Source organism: Bos mutus, chromosome 23 (genome assembly GCF_027580195.1).
Source record: "Bos mutus isolate GX-2022 chromosome 23, NWIPB_WYAK_1.1, whole genome shotgun sequence".
Taxonomy (NCBI): domain Eukaryota; kingdom Metazoa; phylum Chordata; class Mammalia; order Artiodactyla; family Bovidae; genus Bos; species Bos mutus.
Window position 1 is genome coordinate 6,882,834 of NC_091639.1, and position 26,301 is coordinate 6,909,134.

A 26,301-nucleotide genomic window follows, 5' to 3' on the forward strand; every position below is an offset into this window, starting at 1 on the left:
GCCCTGTCTCAGCCCTAGGATAAGCAGCACAGGGGGAGGACAGGGACTGCACCCTGATCTGAGTCACAGGACAGGGAACCAACCCTACACTTTCAGATCCCCTAGGACAGGAACTCCTTTCAGCGCCCGATTTGGAAAAGAGAAGGGCGGGGGCCCCCGCGGTACCGTCAAGCCGGTTGGATGAGGATTTCTTTGGGACCTTGTTGCTGCATTCCCATCCACCCCACCCTGACGCGGCATATTTGAGAATGGAGGCTACCGGGTACACCCAGGATTGTGCTGGGAGGGTCGAGGGACCCTCCCGGTCACGGGAAACAAGCTGGGGTGAGTGTCGCAGCCTGTGGGGTGACTAGCAGGAAATGGCATGCGAAGCGCATCATTTCGACTTTTTTTTTTTTAATGCATCCCCCCATTTCGACTTTTGACGCTGACTGTACTCATTCCCCGAATGACCGCCGCAAGGGGGAGGGGGTCGGGGAGAGAAAAACCTTGTGAAATGGAAGAAAAGAGACCTGAGAAACTAAAGCCGCAGGCGGCGTGGGGGGGTGGGGGGAAAGAATGACCGGAGTTGTAGTGAAACCGGCAGCTACGGCGAGCCGGGAAGCCGCTGGAAGGGGAAGAGGCTGGGCTTAAAGAACCTGCTGCGGGTTGTAGACAAAGGCGGCTTGGGAGGCAGAGGCCGGGGCGGGATCAGTCGCTACTATCACCCTGGGGAGAGCGCCAGCGGCTGGACTCCCGCGTGGAAACCCGGGAAATTCACCAGCCCTCCCTTCAGGGCAGGAATGCCCGGAGTATGCACCAAGCTAAGAACCCAGAGGGAAAAAGTAAGTTTGGGAGAGGACTTAACCGATCTTGACGGTCTTTGAACCCTCAACTCCTCTTGGAGGCATGCCTTCACCGATGCGTTCCCTCTTCATCATTTCTGTCTCTTGTGTCATCGTTTTCATCGTGTTTTGTGTGTTCAACTTTGGGGGAGAGCAAGGCTTCCAGAGGCTAAATAACTCAGACACTTGGGTGCTGACTCAGGTTTGCACATCCCTTATCAAAGACAAAACACCGTTACTTTGGAGAAACAAACTCATGATGTATGAGAAGTCTTCCTGCGAGGCGTACCTGACCCAAAGCCACTACATCACGGCACCCTTATCAAAGGAAGAAGCCGAGTTTCGTTTGGCATATATCATGGTCATCCATCACAACTTCGACACCTTTGCGAGGCTCTTCAGGGCTATTTACATGCCTCAGAATGTCTACTGTGTTCATGTGGATGAGAAAGCGACAGTTGAATTTAAAGACTCAGTGGAGCAGTTACTGAGCTGCTTCCCAAATGCTTTTCTGGCTTCCAAGATGGAGCCCGTGGTCTATGGTGGGATTTCCAGGCTCCAGGCTGACCTGAACTGCATCAAAGATCTTGCAGCTTCGGAGGTTCCCTGGAAATACGCCCTCAACACCTGTGGGCAAGATTTCCCCCTGAAAACCAACAGGGAGATCGTTCAGTATCTGAAGGGATTTAAAGGGAAAAACATCACCCCCGGGGTGCTGCCCCCAGCTCACGCAGTTGGGCGGACTAAGTATGTCCACCGGGAGCACCTGGGCAAAGAGCTTTCCTATGTGATAAGAACCACAGCCTTGAAGCCGCCTCCTCCCCACAATCTCACCATCTACTTTGGCTCTGCCTATGTGGCCCTGTCCAGAGAGTTTACCAACTTTGTTCTCCACGACCCACGGGCCCTTGACTTGCTCCAGTGGTCCAAAGACACCTTCAGTCCGGATGAACATTTCTGGGTGACGCTCAATAGGATTCCAGGTATGTGGGATTCCCTATTTCACGTGAAGGCGACATTCTGTACTTGAAAGGGCTTTTTGAGAGCCTGCACCTTTTTGATTAGGAGATAAAAGCTGAAGTGTGTGGTTTTCACCTGAATTCTTTCTAAACCCTGAAAGAATTGATGTTCTTTAGGTGACAATTCAGTAGTCTAACCAAGCCAAACATTGGTGGTATTGATCTGCAGTTGGTCTTGTTCTCTTGCATTTAGCATCTTATTAAATCTTTACCGCAGTCAGGATGAATTGCACCCCATCCCGCTGGTGATTTTCTTCTCCCCAGATTTGTCAGACTTGCTGTAACCCCAGGGCCATTGGCTTGGCCACTCCCCTGCCCATTCCTAGATTCCCCCTTATCAGCCAGATGTCATCAACTCTGAGAAGCTGAACTGATCATCCCTCTCTTTTCCTTCAGAGATTTTTATCATCTTCTGGAATTATTAAATCTACTTTTTTGAATGCGTTTGTTTTTGGCCTTCTTCGCATTAGCTCCATGAAGCAGGTCATTTTCTATTTTGTTACCTGCTGTATCCTCTATGCAAAGAACACATGGTAAATGCTCAATAAAAAAATGAATGAATGAATGGCAAAGCATGAGGCTTTACTGCGGTGCCACAGCTGTCTCCCTAAGACCCAGTGGGCAGAGAAATATTTGGACTCATGCATGTACCACATCATTTTAAAAATATATTTATTTCTAACTTCAGATAAATAATGAGATTCCAGGAGAAGCTTTTTCCTTTCTCATCAGAGCAGTTCTACCTGTGCTAATGGACCAGACCATTGATTTTTAAAACTAAATAAAACATGATAGGATTTCTTCTGAAGGAAACAGCATGCTTTGCACTCACTGAAAAATACAAAATGGATCTCTGATGAACTTGACAGCATTATTATAGCTAGAGAAAAGCAATCATTGTTCTGGTTTTTGGGGGGCTGCCAAGTTGGAAACGCTGGTAGATGCTCTTAGGCTGCAGGGCAGGGCCTGCTGGGCAATAAACATGCCAGCATTCTCTGGAAAACGCCGTGTTTGGTCTCTGAGTCCCAGGGTGACTGGCTGGGGAACAGGGCTCGCTCCCATCAGTGCACACTCCGTGTCCGGACCTCCCTCTTCCAGGGCCTCCGCCTTGTCACCTTTTACATGTTGTTTCCATCTTGAGTGTCTAAGTGGGGAACATAAGGTACTGAGAGGCTGGTTTTCATATTTAAATATTTATTCCCTTTGTGTTTTCACTATCCCCTTGAGATTTATAATGGTTTGATTCTAGGCACGTGGTTCCGGAGATATCATGCTGAGATGAAGGCAGCTGTAACTTCACAAAAGCCTAAACTGTAGGAAAAACATGGGTTTGGGTTAGTGTTAAATGTCTGTGTTTGCTTAGCAGAAGGATGGTTAGTCTTACCAATGTCAAATCAACTTAAGAAAATCAAGGAAAAAATAATCTTTCACCGCCCTTCTCCCGCCCCCTTTTTTTCCCCTTAGTCCCCCTCTCCTTTCCAGCCCTGGTGAAATGAAGGCAGGAGGCTGAGAATGATATACCTCGACAGGCTCGGGATACAAGACCATTTTTGCTGTAGGTTCGTGGGGTAGCTCCCTGCCTTCTGCCCTCTCTTGGTGACTGGATGGTAGTGGTGGTGGTTTAGCCACTAAGCCGTGTCTAACTCTTGTGACTCCGTGGACTGTAGCCTGCCAGGCTCTTCTGTCCAAGGGATTTTCCACAAAAGTCGTATCTTGGAACCTCCTATCTCCCCAGCTACAAAATAAAAGACCCAATAGGCAAGACCTTTTTTTTTTGTTCCTATATATGCCTTTTTTTTTTTTTTTTTTTTGCAGAGGGCACAATACTCAGAACCACATAAACACATAGCAGGGAGCTGTTGAGAACTTGTAGAAAGGCCGAGATACTGGTGAGTCTAGACTCCCTCAGTCTTGCTGCCCCTTAGCCTTGGCAAGTGCACGTCATCACCCCTGCGGGAAACTGGAGGTGAGAGCTTCACTATGAGGACCATCAGTGATCTGATTCTTCAAGGGATGCCTTTCAGAATAATGTGCCACTTCCCAGGGGCTTGCTGCCTTCCTCTCTTCCATTCCGGGTGGTATCCCGGTTCAGGGAGCCAGCAGGAGGATATCCTGCCCATAGGTGGGCCCTTCCCGAATCACAGGTGCCAAAGAAAGTAAGCCGTCATGTGCTCTGGCCCAAGTGCTGGACGCCCCCTTCTTCAAAGGCGATGCCAGTGCTCCAGTCTCTCCAGTGGTTTTCCAGTTGAGCGTTCTCTGTGATTTAGGATAGAGTGCGGGAGCCTGATTCTTAATTATCAGGCACCCTTTGACCATATCAGCTCTTCCCTTCTCCATGTCAGTTTCAAAGGGAAAAGTCCTTCGATAAACAGCATAAACATCCTTCTCCAAGTTCAGATGGTGCTTTTCCTTGCCTCCCTCAAAGTTCCCTTCTGTCTGTCCTAAACACCCTAAAAGATCTTTTTTTAGGTAGCTATTTATTTACCTCCTTGGCTGTGCCAGGTCTTAGTGGCGACCCTTGGGATCTTTAGTTGTGGCTTTCGAACTCTTACTTGTGGCAGGTTGGCTCTAGTTCCCTGACCAGGGATCGAACCTGGGCGCCCTGCATTGAAAGTGCAGAAGAGTCTTAGCCACCGGACCACCAGGGAAGTCCCGCTAAATATCCTAAAGTGTTTGTGTTAGAAAGACCCTGCATAGGCATATCGTGCTCCCTGAAACACCTAAAAAGGACTAAGACCATGAACATCACTAGGATCCTGTTCCTGAATGGTATCAGAAGACTAAAGGAGAACAGTTTAAGATGAGTGACTCTGTGAAAGTATATTCATTGAGGTAGGACTGAGTTGCATATCCTCACACTGCTTTTTTTTTTTTTCATGTTGTCTTTCTATTGAGACAATGAATTCCTTCTTGGTTTCCAACACTTAGGTTTTCTCCAACTGTGTTAGAATGTGCTGGCCAGGCCAGAGAGAGCCCCAGGGGAGCCTGGTCTCACATCCTTCTTTGGGGGAGGCCAGCAAGAGTGGCTCTCATTCCATCCTGTGGGGCTGTGTACAGATGGATTATCTAGATTTCTACCTTCTGGCCACATTCTCAAAGGAAACCCTTCAGGAGCACGCATTTCTCTGACTCATGCTGTAGAGCGAGGGGTTTAGGGTGAGCCTGAGGCTCTAACCTGTGCCCCCGGTCTGAATTCTGGTTCATGCTGATGTTTCCCAACTTCTCCAGTCTTTGTTATCACTGCCGTCACCTGAAGAAAAGCTTTTTCTGGTTATTCTGGGTATTCCTTAGCATTATCTTTGGTTTGTCTGCCCCAGGGCGGAGTGCCAGAGACCGTTGAGACGTTTTAAGTCTTATGTGGTTGTTGAGTATCTGCAGAAGCCACTGCTGGTCACAGTCCCTTCCACAAGAAGCTCAGTTGTCTTGCCCCACCTTACAGTAGATCTAACGAAAACCTAAAACTAGACTTCCCTAGCGCCAAGGGACAGGGGAGCCTGGTGGGCTGCCATCTATGGGGTCGCACAGAGTCGGACACGACTGAAGCGACTTAGCAGCAGCAGCAGCAGCAGCAGCAGCAGCGGTCCAGTGGCTAAGACCCTGCCTTACGGTGCAGGGGCCATGGGTTCGATCCCTGGTCTGGAAATGAAGATCCTGTGCACCACAGCTAAGGAACCTGCATGTCGCAGCCAAAAACAAAACAAAACAAAACAGGCTTAGAATAGTTTAAGAGAAAAAGAAAAGGCGGAACTGCTCCATGCTTTGGCTTCAGCTCCTTTCCCACCCCCTCCCTGTTCTTTTGGATTTTTGCTCATCGTTCCTCTGACCTTTCTCACGCCATGAGGCTTTTCTTCCACTAGAATGTTTTCATTTGCCTTTTCCTCTTTCCATTTCGTATTTTTTTTTTTTTAAGCCCCTTTGTCAAATAGATTACCTCAACCTCAGAAATGACCACATTTCCTCATTTTTCAGTCCTAAAAATGGCGTGTTTCTTACTTTGGTTTATTTTGCTTTTTTGACTTTGAGTTTTATTTATATGTGGACTTTCTTTGGGTGTGTGTTTTGACTCTTTGAAGTGCATGTGACAGAAATGCAACTCAAAGTTGCTTAAACAAACACAGCGGGACTTACCGGATCACGCCAATAGAACTGAGGTGTCCAAGGAGGGCCTCCAAGTAAAGCTAGACCAAGGCTTGGACAGTGTATTTGGGACTCATACACCAGAGACCTCTCTGTAAGGTGACCAGTTGTCCCTGTGTGCCCAAGTCTGAGGGAGCATCTTGGGCATGGGACTTTCTATGCTAAAGCCAGAAAAGTCCCAGTTTGGTCTGAGATGGTCACTCTGTCTCTGAGTTGATGTTTTTCAGTTTTTCCATCCCCACATGGTGTCAGAGAGACTCTACAGTAGCCCCAAGTGTTTGTTTCTCACAGCTGGCCCCCCTGGGAGAAAAGAAAGGTTTTTATTCCTGACAGTCCCAGCAGCAGCTCGGGGAGTCATCAGAGTAGCCGTGTAGCATAGATGTTGAGGCTGGACCCGGGAGCCAGACCGACTGCTCTGCCATTTACAAGGCAGGTAACTGGACAAGTTACCTAAATGTGGGCGCCTCAGTTCCCCCATCTGTAAAATGGAGGAAATAATGATATTTATGTCAGATCTGTGAGGCTTCAATGAGTTTGGCCAGTGCCCAGCACATATTTTGACTGTTCATTTTTTTTATTGTTGTTACTGTTATTATTATCATATTCTTCACCTGTAATATAGATATTCATTCAGTAAATTTATTTTATTGATATATAGTTGGTTTACAATGTTGTATTAGTTTCAGGTATATAGCAAAGTGATTCACTTATACATTGCTAAGTCACTTCAGTCGTGTCCAACTCTGTGCGAACCTAGAGACGGCAGCCCACCAGGCTCCCCCGTCCCTGGGATTCTCCAGGCAAGAACAATGGAGTGGGGTGCCATTGTCTTCTCTGTCACTTATACATACATATATGTATATATATCCCTTTCAGATTATTTCCCCTTAAAAGTTATTACAAAATATCGAGTAGAGTTTACTGTGCTATACAGCAGATCCTTATGGATTCTCTATCTTTTCAGATGTTTATTTGTTTATTTGGTTGCCCCAGGCCGTAGTTGCGGCGCATGGGATCTTTAGTTGTGGCATTCAGAATCTAGTTTCCTGACCAGAGATCAAACCCTGGCCCCCTGCATGGGTGCACGGAATCTTAGCCACTGGACCAGCAGAGGAGTCCTGGTTATCTATTTTATGCATTGGAGAAGGAAATGGCAACCCACTCCAGTGTTCTTGCCTGGAGAATCCCAGGGATGGAGGAGCCTGGTGGGCTGCCGTCCCTGGGGTCGCACAGAGCCGGACACGACGGAAGCGACTTAGCAGCAGCAGCAGCAGCAGTGTGTCTGTGGGCTTCCTTGGTGGCTCAGATGGGAAAGAATTTGCCTGCAATGCAGGAGACCCAGATTCAACCCCTGGGTTGGGAAGATCCCCTGGAAAAGGGAATGGCAACAACCCACTCCAGTATTCTTGCCCGGAGAATCCCATGGAGAGAGGAGCCTGGCGGGCTACAGTCCCATGAGGTAGCAAAGAGTCGAACAAGACTGAGCGAAGACTGGAGGGGAGTGTGTCTCTGTTAGTTGCAAACTCATAATTTATCCCTCTCCCCACCGTACTGAGCACTTGGACACTGTGCTGAGTCTGAATGTAATAGTGAGTAAGTATATTCTAGGCTTCCCTGGTGGCTCAGATGGTAAAGAATCTCTCTGCAATGCAGAAAACCTGGGTTCTATCCCTGGGTCAGGAAGATTCCCAGGAGAAGGGACTCCTACCCTTCTTCCTACCCACTCCAGTGTTCTTGCCTGGAGAATCCCACGGACAGAGGAGCCTGGTGGGCTGTAGGCCATGGGGTCACAAAAGAGTCGGACATGACTGAGCGACTATCGCCTTTACTTTCAAGTATATAATAGTGAGTAACAGATAAGGCCCCTCCTTTCATGGAATATTCTAGAAGTAGGAGACAGACAATAAAAAGTAGACTGATAAGATAATCAGAGACTCCAAGCGCGATGAAGGAAATGAGCAGGCTGACCCAGGAAGGGACCAACCTCTTGGTGAAAGCAGATGTGAACTGCAGCTCCAAAGTGAGGAGGGCCGTGGGAACGAGTAGGGGGTTCCCGGTAGGGGGGTGAGGGCTTGCAGAGACCCCGAGGTGAGCACGGGTTCCACATGCCCAGGAGCCAGAAAAGCAGCCAGTGTGGCTGGGCCCGAAGGACCGAGGGTGAGAGCTGGACCCAGCTTGACGTGGGCGAGGCCCTAGCGTGAAGGTCACGGGGGAAACTTGACCTGGCAGCGCCCATTCATAGGGTTATTGGCAGCGGAGGCAGGGGCTTGGGTCCTGCCAGGGACCAAGTGAACGGTCCATGAGTGGGGTCTGGCTGTCGGCCTCCTTTCCAAGTCCAGTGCCATCACCCCTCTCTGCTTATCTCTCTCCGACGATAGTCTAACTTCCTTTCCTAACAACTTCCCCTGATGCCATTCTCAGCCTGCTTTAATCCATCCTCCAGAGATGGAATGACCTTGATAAAAGCACATCGGTCCTGTGACCATGTCTCTCTCCTTAGATGCTAGGCATGGATCCCCGTTACCGAAGCATGACACTGCAGCCCTTCTGCTGGAAGGGGGCTCATTGCCGGGTGGCCCCCTTGACCTTCGAAGGGCTCAGCTTCCCTGCCTTGACTCTTGCCGGTCCCCTCCACCAGGAGGCTCTAGAAGGCTCTGCCTCCCTCTCCCTCCTCTGATTGGCCTGTGCTTTTCTTCAAAGACTCAGCTTAGAGTCACATTCTCTAGAGAGCCTTTCCTGATGCTCGCTCCGATGGACTCCATCCCCCTGTATCCCATGTACTGTGAGTCTTGTGGTGCTGCGTCTATGTTCCGAGAGGCCCTGGGAGACTGACCTTCGAGGGAAGAACCGGCATCTGCCAATTTCTTTTTTCCTTATTCCCTGTACAATGACTGGCAAACGAGCAATGGAGTCCCGGCTCCTCAGAGTCACTTAACTTTCGCAAACTCAACTAGATTCTCTCTCTCTGTCTCTCTCACACACACACATGTGCACACACACAGTGTATGTAAGTTTAAATGGTCATCCCTCCCCTGCCCACCATTCCACACAATGAGTCTAGGGTCCACAGGTGGATTCTGCTTATTCTCGCGAGGGGGTCTTGGTTTTCGGGGCTCACCGACCTTAAAGAGACAGTGTGATCTCATGACTCGGCTCCTCAGCTAAAGCCAAGCTGTCCATCTGGTGCTCGTAAGAAGTCACTCTCTGGACACAGATTCAAGGGAGAATGTGCCGTGCTGGAATTATGGAGACTGTGGCTTCTTCCCAGGGCCTTCCTCCAGAGGAATTCTGACTGCACGCTGTCTTCCCCGTACCTGTCGACTTTGAAACCCAGCCTATCTGTGATATGCCTGCCTTCTCTAAATGTTTGTTGAGTTTATTTATTGGCTAGGAATTGGCAAGGTCAGGGCCCAAATTCAAATCATCCTACTTCTAATTTAGGGTTCTGGCTCCAATCCTCAGTGCATCATATATAATCGCTCTTTTCGAAAAGTTGTTCTTACTCCTAAAAGGCAGACAGAGAGATACAAGTGCCACGAAGAAATGATTGTCTGAAGCCAGCAGTCTTTGGACAATACTTTGTCACACAGAACTTTGAGCGATGGCTTCCACCTTCGGAAAAAGTTGCCATGTGTGTTAGAAGGCATTGCTTTTATAATCCCTCTTTGGAAATGTATTTAAGTGGATTCCATTCTTTTCATATTCTTGGTCACTGACTACTGAACTGAGACTTGGATAATAGTTGATTGAGAGCCACTCAACTCTCAGTTGAAATGTAGTCTCAGTGAAATGTAGAACTGGGGAGAGTTTAGGTCTCAGTAAACATCCCTCGAGAGTCTTTACCAGGTTTGCTTTTTGGCTCTTGCTGTTCCATCTTCCTTGGTGACCTCCTCGGCCTCCAAGCTCAACCCCATTCTGTCCTGATGAATCACAAGTCTCCACTGTGTTCCCCAGGCCCTGTCTGCGTTCCTCCCAGGCCTTTGGGTATCTATTCCCGAGGCGCCCACTGGCCCTTGCTCACACCTCCCCATTTTGTTGCCTACTTCTCACAGCCCCCTTCCTGAGAACCCCAGGCACCGCCATCCTCCAAGTCCGCTGACGTCTCTTCCAGCCCCCAGCCCTAATCAGCACATTCCATGTGCTCTGCGTGTGCCCAGTAAGCATCACCATTGTGGGCCCATCATTACTGCTCTGACTCCAGCCTGTGGTGCCCACCTCTCGAGATAATCTTTAGACCCATCAATGTGGTGTCTCTGGCGCACAAGTCTCCCTCTTCAAGTCATTCTAACACTCCTGACATATTTTTCTTTGAAGAATAACTTCTCAGTTCAGAAGCCTCAGTGACATTCAACAACAGCTTCCTGAATTATTCAATCCAATCCTCTCAACATAGGACGTTGGATGTTGGACGTTTGCAAAGCCCTGTGGAACGCCACATCAATGTCACTGATTAATTAATTCCCAAGGCGGCCTTCCCTGAAAGGGACACTCCAGAAAAACCATGCTTTGTGTTTCTGCCTTTGCTACTTTTCTTCCTCTTTCCTTGAGTCATCCTCTTTGATTTCTCCTGTTTACATCATGGCCTGAATATGTCTACATTCAAGGCCTTGTCACATGGGAAATGTTCATTGATTTTTGGTCTCAATTTTGTAAACCTCTGTTGTAACTCCTTTATGTCATTCTATCGTCTTCTTTGCCCTATAACTGTGAACATGGATATCATATTGCCCTGACAACTACTATCTCTTTGGGGTCTTTTATATTTTTGGCAGCTCAACATAGGGAGCATCCAGTGGAATAAGAATAAATATTTACTGAATTGAATCAAATGGAAATAACGTTTTATATGCTCATCAGCACTGCTGCCAACTCAGCTTCAAATCAGCCACCCTCTCTGTCACCACACAGAGACACACAACACGCACACAGAGTCTAGATCCCTTTGCCAGATCTTACTGGGTCAGCTTCAGACCACGTCTTCTAGCACATTCAGGCTAGCACATTCAGGTTTTCTGGGAATTTTCCTGAAGTCCTTCTTCCCCTGGTCAACAGCAACAGGCCTGTTCTCCCTCTCTCTGTTTTTCCAAAGCAGCCGGTTCGTCTTGGGAAGGCTGCTCAACGCCAAGTTCTTCCTGGGGGCACCAGTTCAAGCCAGACTGTGCTCCAATCCACGGTCCGCTATCTGTGAACTTAACCAGTGGCCACCTAAGTCTGCACCAAAGAAATACAAAGAGCAGACTAATAGCAGAAAACCCTACTTTAAAGACCAGATCTGGGTTTGTAAAGGGCTGTTGCTTTGGGCAACAGCCCTGTACAAAGAAAATGACCCTGCTAAGATTTTTAGGGATTTTTTTTCCCCCTGGATCTTAGAGTGAACAAATCTGCAGTCTTAGAAAGCAATATGCAAAGCAGCAGTTATAGGGAATTTCATGTGTGGCATGGAGTGGTTAAAAACAAAAACCAGAAAACAAAAACAAAAACAAAAACCAGGGATTTCCCTGGTGGTCCAGTGGCTAAGACTCCACACTCCCAATTCAGGGGACCTGGGTTCAATCCCTGGTCAGGGAACTAGATCCTACATGCCATCTAAGACTGGATGTAGCCAAATACATAAATAAATATTAAAAAAAAAAAAAACAAAAACAAACCTACACACCAGCAGTTATATTATTTTTCTAACCAACCATTTCTCCTTTTCTTTCATATGCATTACATTTATTTTCATCACTACATCATTATTGATTGTTTGACTTTAATCTGTTTAGATCAAGAATGATATGAAAGAATGCTGATTGAACTTAAGGTAAAGAAAGCAAACATTCTTAGCCTTTTTTTTTTTTTTTTGAGATGAACATGGATCATACCATTTAATGCAGACCCAAGGCCTTGCATTTTTTGGAGGTAGGGATTACTTCCATTACAGATTCTTTTCATGTAGATCATAAAAATACAATGCATTGTGATGATCACAATTCAAAAATTACATGCTGCAGTTCATATTAACACTGACAGCTCCTCATAGAGAAAAAGAAAATTAAATTTTCTTGGCCTAACTAACCAGTTCTTAATGTGATTTCTCAATGCCTGTCTTTCATGCTCTCACCTGAACAGTATGTGACATTCTTTTTGACCTGCTTTAGACAAAGCCATGAGTAGAAGGTTTTTTCCAAATGTTGTGCTAAGTCACTTCAGTTGTGTCCGAGTTTTTGTGACCCTATGGACTGTAGCCTGCCAGACTCCTCTGTCCATGGGATTTCCCAAGCAAGAATACTGGAGTAGAATTCCTCCTCCAGGGGATCTTCCCAACCCAGGAACTGAACCTGAGTCTCCTGTGTCCCTTACATTGGCAGGCAGATTCTTCACCACTAGCGCCACCTGGGGACGGGCTCAGATGGTTGTGGCACACGGGCTTAGTCGCTCCTAGGCATATGGAATCTTCTGGGACCCTGCATTGGCAGGCCGATTCTTAGCCACTGTACCTCCAGGGAAGTCCTAAGTGTATTCTTACTGGTTCGCTCTTACTCTGCATCACTCTGTGCTCGAGCCACAGTGGCCTGAGGATACGTGTGGGAGCTCACATAGTTTTTCTGCACTGTAGTTTGCAAACTTTTGATGGTCTGCTTGCGCCTCTCACCCAGACCAATGATTTCAACATTTCCTCTCCCTCCATCAGTTCAGTTCAGTCGCTCAGTTGTGTCCGACTCTGCGACCCCAGGGACTGCAGCACGCCTGGCTTCCCTGCCCATCACCACCTCCCGGAGCTTGCTCAAACTCATGTCCATCGAGTCGGTGATGCCATCCAACTGTCTCATCCTCTGTCATCCCCTTCTCCTGCCTTCAGTCTTTCCCACCATCAGGGTCTTTTCCAATAAGTTGGCTCTTTGCATCAGGTGGCCAAAGTATTGGAGCTTCAGCTTCAGCGTCAGTCCTTCCAAGGAATATTCAGGACTGATCTTTAGGATGGACTAGTTTGATCTCCCTCCATACTGATCAGCTGTTGAACATTCTCTGTTTGATATATCATTCAGCAGTGAGGGCTTAGGACCGATGATATCTAGGATAGCAAAGACATTTTTGTTTGCCCAGGACTTTCTCACTTTTAGCACTAAAAAAAAAAAATCCCTTGTGCTGGGAAATTCCTTAGTCCTGGGCAAACTGGACAATTGGTTATCCTAAGTACTGCCCTTAAACATTCCCTCTTGTCTTTCCGATGCCCAAGGCATCTTGGGACTGAGAATTAGTGCCCTAGGTATTTATGTTCCACTGATCATTTACTCGGTGGGGGCAGGGGGAAGAAAGGTAACCAAAACAACTCCATTACATAGGTTACAAAACATTTAAGACACACTGAAGGGTAGTAACCCAAACTACACCATCAGCCCTGAGATCCCTAACCAAAGGAGACCAGGGCTGAGCCTACCCTGCTTATAACAATTTTCCCTGTTTTTGAGGAGAAAAAATTGAGTTCAAGGATATCCTTTAAAAGGATGGATTGCTAAATAGAAAATTTGAATGGAAAACTGTTTTAGGGCTTCCCTGGTGTCTCAGTAGTAAAGAATCCACCTGCCAGTGCAGGAGACACGGGTTTGATCCCTGATCAGGGAAGATCCCACATGCTGCGGATCAACTAAGCCTTGTGTGCCACGGCTACTGAGCCTTTGCTCTAGAGCCCGGGAGCCACAGCTACTGAAGCCTGCACACCCTGGAGCCGGTGCTCTGCAGCCAGAGAAGCCATCGCAATGAGAAGCCTGCACACTGCAATTGGAGACTAGACCCCGCGTGCCGCAGCTAGAGAAAGCCCAAGCAGCAGTGAAGACCCGGCACAGCCAAAAATAAATAAATGCATTAAATTATATTTAAAAAAAGAAAACCACTTTAACCAGTGGGAGAACCAAGGGTGAGGATTTTCTTCTATTGAATTCAGACACAGGACATATCCTGAAGGCAAATTTTATCCAGCTTTCATTTCTAGGAAAGTAAAAGAAACATCTGCTTGTGGGGATTCAGCCAAGCCACTCTGGCCCGACCAGCAGTCTAAACTCAAGTAAGCGACAGGTTCTGTGGGAAAGAGGCTAGTTCGATAGTGGGTTCAATGAACTGAAAGCGAGGCAAGAATTTAATAGGGCTATTAAAGCTAGAAGTTGGAGGAAGCCACTGGCTACCCCTATTTTAAGACGGTTTTGTTTTCATTTATTCGAAAATGTTTAGAAGAAAGAGAGTGTCTTCAAGATACAGATTGTTGGTAGCAGCTGAATGATAAGATATTATCTCTTAGTAGAAATATCTCCTTGCAACTTCAACATTCAAAAATATGGGAGTGGAGGAGTTTGGTGGATGAGAAGGGTACCAGAAGTATGTCCAGATTTGAACAGAGGCAAAGTCTTCTCATGAATTTTTTTTCTCAGAGCAGACACTTAGAAACAGAGAAAAGTTGCATAGAAAGACAAATAGTCACCAATTCTGTCCCTTGAGATTTAGTGGAATTGAGCCAAAGATCAAATACGTGTGAGTTTGGTTTTTGCTTTTGTTTTGGCTTGGAAAACTGGAATTAAATCTAGGCAACTAACCACTAGAGGGAAAGAAATTGGCTGCCCCAAAGAGGCTGCCAGAGAAGTAGAAAAAAAAGTAATGTGATCTTAGAAGAATAAGGGTAAGCTGGAGTGATGTTATGTGGAATAGTATAGAAAAATACAGGAGCCTTCCAAGCCGGATTGACTTTCATAGACTTCCTATGATTCCTTTTTGAATATTCGGCATCAAAGGTACAGTGATCCCAAGAAACTCTCTGAGGGTCATATTGTAAACAGCTGAACCAGATTTAAACCCTGCTCCAAAGCCTGGGTCTTCACCAGCATGCTGTGTCACAACATTTTACAGGGTGCACCAGCCCTCTCGGTCTCTAAGTAGAGGCTGCAACTATACTTCAAGAGGCTGCAACTGGGGGACTTCCCTGGTGGCCCAGGGGCTAAGACTGTGAGCTTCCAACGCAAGGGGCCTGGGTTCAATCCCTGGTCAGGGAACTAGATCCTTCATGCCGTGACTAACACCCAGTGCAGCCAAATAAATTAAGAAAAAAGAGAGGAAGAGGGTCTGCAATTGGGAATAAAGAGCAGTTCCCTCACTGTGGGATACAGGAGAGGGCTGCAGAGGCTGGCTCTGCCTATGATAACCACAGCCTTTATGGCGCCCCCCTGTCCTTTGGGGTCTTTTAGGGCTTCCCAGGTGGTGCTAGTGGTAAAGGATCCGCCTGCCAATGCTGGAGACATGGGTTCGATGCCTGGTGGGGAAGAAACGCTGAAAGAGGAAATGGCAACCCACTCCACTATTCTTGCCTGGAGAATCCCCATGGGCCGAGGAGCCTGGCAGGCTATAGTTCATGGAGTGGTAAAGAGTTGGACATGACTGAGCGACTAAGCAAAGATGAAGAATCGCTCGTCAAGCCCTGCAGCTCTGCCTCATGAGAGGTATAGGAAGGTGGATGGACACTTCAGGCTCTGTGTGAACCACGTTTGGCAACAGAGAGAGATGCTAGAAGATTTGTTGAGTACACCTTCTGTGCAAGGTATCACTCTAAGCTCTTTTTGTGTACTAAGCTGTTAAGATCTCTTTGGAACGCTGTGAGGTCGGTGTTCCTAGTATCTCCGTTTTATAGAAGAAAGGAGACAGGCACGTAGGCCCAGTGTACTTTTAACCCTGATGGGGCGTGTTGGGCATTCAGGCAGGTACAAGAATGACCAACAGTATCCTTTTTCCTCATTTCGCATTTCTTCATCTGGAAAGTAATTATGAAGACTCTGATATTACAAAATACAGGCCTGGAGGAACTTGATTATGATCTGGAAAAGAAATGAGCCAAGAACATACAACCTGTGGGCTAAATCTGACCTATTTTTATACTGACTACAAGCTAAGAATGATTTTGCATTTTTAAAGGATTGTAAAATAAATTTTAAAAACCTATTTTATGACTTGAAAATAATATGAGATGGAGATATCAGTGTCCATGGATAAAGTTTTGGCAGGACACAGACACATGCTGTTGTGGCTGCTTTCAGAACACAGTCTAGGGTTGACTGGTTGCCTCAGAAGCCAAACAACTCACAAACCTAAAATGCTTACTATCTGGCCCTTCACAGAAAAAGTACTGACTTCTGCTATAGAAGCCTGTGACAGACAAGTTTTGGCAGATTTGTGAGTTTCCTGGGTAATTTAGAACCTGCCCTTTTGTGTGCAAAATGGTTAAACTAAAAAAAAAACAAACCCTAATTTGAATAAGCATATTTCAGAAATGCCTTTTTAAATAGACTATGCAAAATATATATACACGAATATATTGATGTATTTCTATTTCACTAAATGTTAGTCCTCTGCTTGTTTTCAACCCCAAACTGCTACGTTCGTTGGCCTGCACACTTTTCAAGCCTTTTCATTAACTGATTTGATAATTTTATTTATTTTTAAACATTTATTTATTTATTTGGCTGCATTGGGTCTTCGTTGTGGCCCCAGAGATCTTGGTTGCATCAAGCAGATCTTTATGGCACACAGATTCTCTCGGTGCTTCATGCAGGCTCAGCAGCCGTGGTAGCTGTGGTACTCGGGCTTAGCTGCCCTGCAGCGTGTGGGATCTTAGTTCCCCAACCAGGAATCAAACCCACATCCCCTGCATTGCAAGCCAGAGTCTTAAGCACTGAACCACTAGGGAATTCCCTTATTTGATCATTTTAAATACTGTACAGATGCCAGTCATTCTTTAATCGAATGATCTTGAAATGTTTGTGGAGTTTTTCTTTCTTTTTAAATTGAAATTCAGTTTTGCAATATTGCGTTAATATCAAGTGTACACCAATGTGACTCAGTTATATATGTGTCATATATGTATTCATAATTTTATTTTTCAGGTTGTTTTCCATTATAGGTTATTACAAGGCATTGAATATAGTTCCCTGTGCTACACAGTACATCCTTGCTGTTTATCTGTTTTATATATAGCAGTGTGTACCTATTAATCCTTACTTATCTCTCTCCTTTCCCCTTTGGTAACCGTAAGTTTGTTTGCTATGTCCATGAGTCCGTTTCTGTTTTGTATATAGATTCACTGTATTAATTTTTAGATCCACAGGTAAATGATATGTTTGCCTTCCTTACCTCACTTAGTATGATATTCTCCAAGTCTACTCATGGTGCTGCCGATGGTCGACGTTGCCCTTTTTCATGGCTGAGTAATACTCCATTGGTCGTACGTTGCCCTTTTTCATGGCTGAGTAATACTCCATTGGTCGTACGTTGCCCTTTTTCATGGCTGAGTAATACTCCATTGGTCGTACGTTGCCCTTTTTCATGGCTGAGTAATACTCCATTGGTCGTACGTCGCCCTTTTTCATGGCTGAGTAATACTCCATTGGTCGTCCGTCGCCCTTTTTCATGGCTGAGTAATACTCCATTGTATCCCTAAACCAGTCATCTGTTGACGGCTGTTCAGGTTGCTTTTGTTCCTTCACTGTTGTAAGGTGTGCTGCCGTGAACATTGGGGTGTGTGTATCTTTTTCGTATTTGTCTTCATTTTTTCTGGATATATGCTCAGGAGTGCGGTTACTGGGTCATATGGTACCTCTATTTGTAGTTTTTTATGGAAACTTTTGGAGTTTTTCTTGAACCTACTTCACGCTGAGTCTCTCGCCTATTGCTGACCAAAGGATGCCCAGTCTAACTGTTCTACATCCCTCTTCTAATTTGTGACTTCTTACCTGTTTAGTTCTAAGAAAGTGTGTTAGGATTGTGTCTAAACTAAGAGAGAATAAACTAAGCCTCAAGAGAGATTCAAATACATGAGCTCTGATGCTTCAACCGAAGGTGAAAGATGGCATTGTGGGGGCTGATGCAGTCTTCAGGTGCTTGTGTGTCCGTTCACTTGGGTCTTAAAAATTTGTTAATTACTTGATAACATTTAAAGAGTTTGGATTTTTTTAAATATAAAATTCAGATTTCTCCCTCCTCTTAAAACATTTGCAGAGCTGGCAGCATTGGCCCCATGACCCTACATGTTACTCAGTGCTGGCTGTGAAGGTGGCTCTTGTTCAGTCTCAAAGTCGTTTCCAACCCTTTGCAACACCACGGAATGCAGCACGGCAGCCTTCCCTGTCCTTCAGTATCTCCTGGAGTTTGCTCAAATTCACATCTGTTGAGTCAGTGACTATGCCATCCAATCATCTCATCCTCTGCTGCCCCCTTCTCCTCTTGCCCTCAATCTTTCCCAGCATCAGGATCTTTTCCAATAAGTTGGCTCATCACATCAGATGGCCAAAGTACTGGAGCTTCAGCTTCAGCATCAGTCCTTCCAGTGAATATTCAGGACTGATTTCCTTTAGGATTGATCTCCTTGCTGTCCAGGGGACTCTCAAGGGTCTTCTCCAGAACAGTTCGAAAGCTGTAGGTGGGGCAAGAACTAACGATTCTACCACTGTCCCCACCTTCTTTCAGCCTCCCCGACACCATGGCCAAGCGTTAGCTGCCGCTCAGAAATTCACTAGCCCTGTTTTTCTTGCCCTTCACCAGCTTTACCTACTTTTTTTTGTTTTAACTTTTTTCACTTACCTGTCTGTACACATTCAGGTGTATGAATCCAGCCTTGATGTTTGATCTTTATTTTGGTTGCCAGGAGACCTTTTCAGGTTTACTTTCTGGGTTTCGATGTGGTTGAAGTGTTTGAGGTTGTCAGACTGACACAGCTCAAGCCTTGGGTGGGAAGCAGGATGGTGTGACCTTGGTGGACGTGAGAGCGCCCAACAAAAAAAAACAAAAAAAAAAACATTGCCTTGATGCAGTAGCCAGTACTTGTGCTGAAAAAGAGCAGGAGAGCTGTAAGGACTTGAGAACAGATCAGGCCCAGGCTGTGATCCTGCCCGAGCAAGAAGGCATTCATGTTTTACCTCTGAGAGCCCAGCTGGGGTGGACACACAGCTCAAATGAGGTTAACGAGAACTGAAGCTGTCGGGGGAAGCACACCGACTGAAACCGCCCACCCTGGCCAGGCACCATCGCAATTATTTGCATGAGTTATTTTACAACAGGAGGTCTTGGTAAGGAGCACGGAACTAACAAGCCACTGCCCTCCCGAAGAGTTCAGGAAGGATCAAAAGGAGACGTCATGTGTCCTAACACCTCCCAGAATCCTTCTCGCTGGCGTCCATCTTGGCTGAGCAATGTGTGCGCCACCGGGAAGGACCCTGAGTCAGAATGATTGGCCAAAAACAACCCAGAAACTAATGCCATCACCATAAAACCCAAGACTGTGAGCCACGTGGCAGAGCAGTTGTCCTGTGTCCCCTTCCCCTGGTGCTCTCCACCCAGGCACCCCTTCCCAACAAAGTCTCTTCCTTTGTTCAGCACATGTGTCTCCTCAGACAATACATCTCCAAGTGTTAGACAAGAGCCCACTCTCGGGCCCTGAAGGGCTCCCCTTCTTGCAACAGAGCCCTGCCTAGCCTTTTTTGTTTTGATGTTTGAGCAGATCTCACTGTGTCATCAGTGGCTATCTCCTTGTGCTTGCTGTCTCCTTGATTGTGACCATAAACATATCCTGCGGGCAGAGAGAGGCAGGGAGTGATACAGAATGTCCACCTGACGACAGTTTTCAATATGTTAAGCCAACCAGAGGGAAGAGAACAGATATCCTGTCCTGGTTGCACGTTATTAGCTTAGCCTGTCCAATTACTTGCTGGAAGAAAATGCCTGTTCAGTTGCCTCAGATACCAGGCAAACAAACCTCCTGCTGGGCCAACCATTACAAAAGGCACCGCACTCTAATCTCTGGCTGTTCCTCTGCTGCTCCTGCTGCTAAGTTGCTTCAGTTGTGTCCAACTCTGTGCGACCCTATGGACAGCAGCCCACCAGGCTCCTCTGTCCACAGGATTCTCCAGGCAAGATTACTGAAGTGGGTTGCCATTTCCTTCTCCGGCTTTTCTTCTAACTCCTTGTAAAGAAGGACAGACTGTAGAACGGGGTTTTGGATCCTATTATTTTGAACTGTTAGTCACATTGCACCCCCTTCTCATCTGCAAACTGCTTTGATAAATCATGATTAAAGATTTGTTGAGTTTGTTTTGGCTTGGCATGGACCAGAGCTCCATGTTGTAGGATGGAGGATCAAGGCAAAGAGAGGGGGAAAACCAACTGAACCTACAGTTGTTCCCGGTGAATTTCTTGCCTCACCCAGAAAGAATTCAAAGATGAAGTGATAGGTAAAAAGTGGACTTATTTAGAGATAAATACACCATAGGCAGAGTGTCAGTTCAGTTCAGTTCAGTCACTCAGTCGTGTCCGACTCTTTGCGACCCCATGAACCGCAGCACACCAGGCCTCCCTGTCCATCACCAACTCCCGGAGTTCACTCAGACTCACGTCCATCCAGTCAGTGATGCCATCCAGCCATCTCATCCTTTGTCGTCCCCTTCTCCTCCTGCCCCCAATCCCTCCCAGCATCAGTCTTTTCCAATGAGTCAACTCTTCGCATGATGTGGCCAAAGTATTGGAGCTTCAGCTTTAGCATCATTCCTTCCAAAGAAATCCCAGGGCTGATCTCCTTCAGAATGGACTGGTTGGATCTCCTTGCAGTCTAAGGGACTCTCAAGAGTCTTCTTCAACACCACAGTTCAAAAGCATCAATTCTTTGGCGCTCAGTTTTCTTCATAGTCCAACTCTCACATCCATACATGACCACTGGAAAAACCATAGCCTTGACTAGACAGACTTTTGTTGGCAAAGTGATGTCTCTGCTTTTTAATGTGCTATCTAGGTTGGGCATAACTTTCCTTCTAAGGAGTAAGCGTCTTTTAATTTCATGGCTGCAGTCACCATTTGCGGTGATTTTGGAGCCCCGAAAAATAAAGTCTGACACTGTTTCCACTGTTTCCCCATCTATTTCCCATGAAGTGATGGGACCAGATGCCATGATCTTCGTTTTCTGAATGTTGAGCTTTAAGCCAACTTTTTCACTCTCCTCTTTCACTTTCATCAAGAGGCTTTTGAGTTCCTCTTCACTTTCTGCCATAAGGGTGGTATCATCTGCATATCTGAGGTTATTGATATTTCTCCCAGCAATCTTGATTCCAGCTTGTGCTTCTTCCAGCCCAGCATTTCTCATGATGTACTCTGCATATAAGTTAAATAAACAGGGTGACAATATACAGCCTTGACGTACCCCTTTTCCTATTTTGAACCAGTCTGTTTATTCCATGTCCAGCTCTAACTGTTGCTTCTTGACCTGCATATAGGTTTCTCAAGAGGCAGGTCAGGTGGTCTGGTATTCCCATCTCTTTCAGAATTTTCCACAGTTTATTGTGATCCATACAGTCAAAGGCTTTGGCATAGTCAATAAAGCAGAAATAGATGTTTTTCTGGAACTCTCTTGCTTTTTCAGTGATCCAGCGGATGTTGGCAATTTGATCTCTGGTTCCTCTGCCTTTTCTAAAACCAGCTTGAACATCTGGAAGTTCACAGTTCACGTATTGCTGAAGCCTGGCTTGGAGAATTTTGAGCATGACTTTACTAGCGTGTGAGATGAGTGCAATTGTGCGGTAGTTTGAGCATTCTTTGGCATTGCCTTTCTTTGGGATTGGAATGAAAACTGACCTTTTCCAGTCCTGTGGCCACTGCTGAGTTTTCCAAATTTGCTGGCATATTGAGTGCAGCACTTTCACAGCATCATCTTTTAGGTTTGAAATAGCTCAGCCTCCCCTTAGTCCTGCCATTATTCTTTGAAGAAAAGGGTGTGTCTCTAACAAGAAGTAAGAATGAAGGAATATCAAGACGTGAAAGCAGACCATTCAGTACTTTCCTTCTTACACCTACAGTTCTACTGTCCCCAGTCTCAGGGTAAAGGGAGATTTCAGTGGGGAAAGAAAATAGTGAAAAACATGTAACGTTCACTTTTTGGAGTGGCAATAAGTCAAACCATTTGAAAGCTCTACGAAGGTAAATGTTTTTCATTTCCATTACTGAGAACAGAAGTCCAAATATCAGTTCCTTAACAGGGTCAGAAATGTTGACTATTTTTCAAAAAGCAAACAAAAGCAACAAGACTTGCTAATGCTTATTGAACATAAACAAACAGATACATAAACCCTAGATGAGAGCTATCTCACTCACTGTTCTTAAGAACCCTGTGAAATAGGAAGTACTGTTATTTCCATGTGGAAAACAAAGAACCTGATGCTTAGAGAGGTTAAGTGTAACTCCACCCTGCTCATACAGCCGGTCACTGAACAGCTGGGATTTGACAATGATTAGACTGGCTTTGCCTTTTAGGCCAGGGAGCTGCAGAATTAAGACTTTGGATTCTATCCAGCTGCATAACTTTGGGAAAAATATTTTTGTTAGCCTTAATCTCCTGGTCTGTAAAATATAGAATTGTGTTGGGTGATCTTTAAGATTCCTGCCAGCTTTTTGGGTCTCTCTCCAAGTCAATATGCATCAAGTTGACTGAAAAAAAATGGCACAACCTAAAAGTTGAGAATTATGTGTTTGTTTTTTTTTTTAAGAACACTAATTTATTTACGTATTTATTTATTTGGCTATGTTGGGTCTCAGTTGCAGCACTCAGGTTCCAGAGCATGGGGGTTTCAGTAGTTGAGGCCAGTGGGCTCAGTTGCTTCAACCAGGAGGGATCTTAGCTCCCCGACCAGGGATAGAAGCTGAGCAAGTCCCTTGCACTGCAAAGCGGATTCTTAACCTCTGGACCAGCGGGAAGTCCTGAGACTTCTTTTATTGGGCAGACATTCTGAGGACTTCAAGCCTGGCATTGCTCTGAAGAGATAAAGGAGGAGCCAGGATACATAGAAGTTTTTTTATCACAAAGACCAGGAAGTAGGCACCTCAAAAGATGACTGTTAATGAAAGAAAACCAGACATCTCAGGTTAATGAATTTAGCACTTTTCTATTTCTAGAAAGATGCAAGAGTCCAGGCTCAGTGAAATCACCCTTTGATATGCCCGTCAGCTCTCCATGACCAGTATCCGGTGCTTTGTCATCCCCAGCCTCCTGACTGCAGCGATTGATGGTGGCTTGATGGCAGGCATCCTGTGTTTCCATCCTGAGTCCCCTCAGGACTCACCCCCATGTGTGGGGAAAGGGGGGTGGGAGGCGGCTGTCATTTGATGGCGGAAACATCCTTTGTTGACTGAGACGGCAGGTGACATTTTTCATTCTCAGTCACATCCAGGCCACCATTGCCATTCATCAGTCCAGCAAACCATAGGCAGCTGAGGGGTGGGGTGGGAGTGGAGGGGGACGGGTAGAGCACGGGATTGCAGACGTGTCTTCCTAACAGAAGCAGCTGCTCAGCTCCCATGTCACGCCGAGACAGGCAAGATTGTTGAGTGACTGCAGAAGGGAGGTGGGAGCAGGGCCGCTTTCAGCTCCCGTGGCTGCCAGAGTTAATCTCTTAGTTGGCTCAGTAACTTTCCCCCAGGAGCATCCTTACCACCTGCCTTGAACGCACTCCACGTCTGCTGAGTGCTGGAGGCACCTGGCTCAGGTGAGCTATGAGGAGGCATCTGTCATGTGACCAGACCTGCTGAGCTGCTGTCCCTGGCTTCCCTGAACTGCACTGAAGGAGACTTCCAGAAATTTGCCTCAGTCTCGAAGCCTTTGTTCTCTCTTCAGAGTAAGGAAGTAGGAGAGGGGCTGGGTGGAGAGGCGACTCTTCCGAGCTCTCTAAAGTGACCTGCAGCCTGAGGAAGTCAGGCTGTTAAAGAGACCTAGTGGCTACCACACGTGCTAGATAATACTGTGTCAACAGCTCCAGTTATCTAAAGCTCTGTGTGAAATGGGAACCAGCCTTTGCTCTCTGGGAACAAGCTATCACCTTTCTCCCAGGCAGGCGGAACTAAAGTGCGTTTCATTTATGCCTGCACGCCAACTCTTGAATATCAAGTCACTCCTCGCTTCCTTCTGACCTCATCCTCTGCCCTTGAAAGTGTAATTCATTTTTTCCTCTACCCATGGGCATATATATGCTACGTAACATCATCAGAAACTGATTTAATTCAGGGAACACCATCAGATTTTTTTTTTCCTCCAGTAATCTTCTACTTAGGCATGTTGCAAGGGGTTTTTTTCTTATCTGTGTCTGTCTTATATGCCCAGAGGTAGAGATAACACTGAAATGAAATAAAGTGGCAGAGACCAAGAAAGAGAAATAAACCCGAGGAGGAGAAGTCCACAGGCAGCAGTTTAGCAGCTTGGCGGGGCGAGCCAGAAAAAGGAGAACCACTTAACTTGAAAAGGAAGGGGAAAGCGTGAGAAGGGAGGTCAGGCCACACAGAGTGGATGGAGGGGGGTGGAGTGAAGCCCAGGAAACAGCCCAGGTGAAGGGAGCTGGCACTCCAGACTGAATGCAGTTTCCTAAGATCCACTGGCGTCGTGTATGCAAATGAGAAGGGCTTCCCGGAGCTGCCCTGAGCCAGGCGCCTTCTGCCAGCAGCCAGGTGGCACCACGGAGGCCAGAAGCCCAGGGCGCTTTAAGAAGCATCTCTGGCCGTTGCCAGGAGAGGATGGACAGCACCCAGAAGCAGAGAGTAAATGAGGATTAAAGGACCCGGCAGAAGGAAGCCAGCCCTCTTGAGAAGCTATTGAAATTCCAAGATTGGCAAAAGAAGTCAGTTCCACCTCTTCACTCTTGTTTCAGGAACCAATTGTTTCTCAGTCTTTTGAGAGAGATTTCTTCCCCAGGGAAGTGAAAATAATGAACTTCTGGAAGTATTGGTTTTTACTTTCATGGGAGTCAGTGTGGTTATTTTTATGATCTTTTACAGTGGTCAGTTAAGCCAACCGAGAAGTCACAGGAATAGTTCCGTTGAAAGGGACTTGGAGATACACGCCTGTAAGAATGCCTTAGATGAGAAGTCAATCTTTTTGTGGGAAAAGACATTGATGTCCCCCATGGGAAGTGTCCCTTGCAAGGACTACCTGATCCAGAATCACTATATCACAAGGCCTTTGTCGAAAGAAGAAGCCGAGTTCCCTCTGGCATATGTCATGGTCATCCATAAGGACTTTAATACTTTTGAAAGACTCTTCAGGGCCGTCTACATGCCCCAGAACGTCTACTGCGTTCACGTGGATGAGAAAGCCACAGTTCACTTTAAGAAGTCTGTATGGCAGCTGCTGAGTTGCTTCAAGAATGCTTTTCTTGCTTCAAAGATGGAGCCTGTGGTCTACGCAGGAATTTCCAGGCTCCAGGCTGATCTGAACTGCCTGGAAGACCTTTTAGCTTCTGAAGTTCCATGGAAATACTCCATCAACACCTGTGGGCAAGATTTCCCCCTGAAAACCAACAGGGAGATCGTTCAGCATCTCAAAGGATTTAAAGGGAAAAACATCACCCCCGGGGTGCTGCCTCCTGACCATGCAGTAAAGCGGACTCGATATGTCTACCAGGAGCACTTGGGCAGAGGTGGCTCTTTTATGAAAAATACCGGTATTTTGAAAACCTCACCTCCCCATCGGTTGACCATCTACTTTGGCACTGCCTACGTGGCCCTCACCAGAGAGTTTGTGAAGTTTGTCTTCCAAGACCGAAGGGCCATTGATCTGCTCCAGTGGTCCAAAGATACCTATTCTCCCGATGAACATTTCTGGGTGACTCTTAATAGGATCCCAGGTGGGTATGAACTTCCATTCCTGGTTTTTTTTTTTTTTTCACTTATCCATAGATTGAGTTTGCTAACATTCAGCTCTTCTTTGAAATTATTTGGGAAAAATAAATAAATGCCTGGAAAGCGATTAGTCAGCTTGCTTTTTAGTGGCAGCTCTACTGTCTTATTCGGAGAAGGCAATGGCACCCCATTCCAGTACTCTTGCCTGGAAAATCTCATGGAGGGAGGAGCCTGGTGGGCTGCAGTCCATGGGGTCGCTAAGAGTCGGACACGACTGAGTGATTTCCCTTTCAGTTTTCACTTTCATGCATTGGAGAAGGAAATGGCAACCCACTCCAGTGTTCTTGCCTGGAGAATCCCAGGGACGGGGGAGCCTGGTGGGCTCCCATCTCTGGGGTCGCACAGGGTTGGACACAACTGAAGCAACTTAGCAGCAGCAGCAGCTAGTGTCTTATGGGCCTCCCTGGTGGCTAAAATGGTGAAGAAATGTGCCCACCGTGCAGGAGACTCGGGTTTGATCACTGCCTTGGGAAGATCCCCTAAAGGGGAGGAATGGCAACCCACTCGAATATTCTTATCTGGAGAATCCCATGGACAGAGGAGCCTGGCGGGCTAAAGTCCCTGGGGTCCCAAAGAGTCAGACACGACTGAGTGACACACACACA

At 46.5% G+C, this 26,301-nt stretch overlaps 3 protein-coding genes across 3 annotated transcripts in view; all 3 read left to right on the forward strand.

The window, feature by feature from the left end:
• LOC102277629 (N-acetyllactosaminide beta-1,6-N-acetylglucosaminyl-transferase) overlaps window positions 1-24,918 on the forward strand; it is a 57,620-nt gene extending 32,702 nt beyond the window's left edge. Inside the window, exon 2 of the mRNA XM_005905505.3 lies at window positions 24,794-24,918. Within this exon, the coding sequence (XP_005905567.2) occupies window positions 24,794-24,804 (11 nt within the window). The 3' untranslated portion in view covers window positions 24,805-24,918. The remainder of the gene's footprint in view (window positions 1-24,793) is intronic.
• Window positions 1-24,932, forward strand: LOC102276215 (N-acetyllactosaminide beta-1,6-N-acetylglucosaminyl-transferase). The gene is made up of 2 exons (XM_005905501.3): window positions 1-1,807; window positions 24,794-24,932. Exons 1-2 carry the CDS (start codon window positions 889-891, stop codon window positions 24,802-24,804), a joined length of 930 nt encoding a protein of 309 aa, XP_005905563.2. The 5' UTR covers window positions 1-888; the 3' UTR covers window positions 24,805-24,932.
• Window positions 24,724-26,301, forward strand: part of LOC102276507 (N-acetyllactosaminide beta-1,6-N-acetylglucosaminyl-transferase-like) — a 38,501-nt gene continuing 36,923 nt past the window's right edge. The window contains 2 exon segments of the mRNA XM_014481362.2: window positions 24,724-24,739; window positions 24,742-25,641. Coding sequence (XP_014336848.2) covers window positions 24,724-24,739; window positions 24,742-25,641 — 916 coding nt within the window.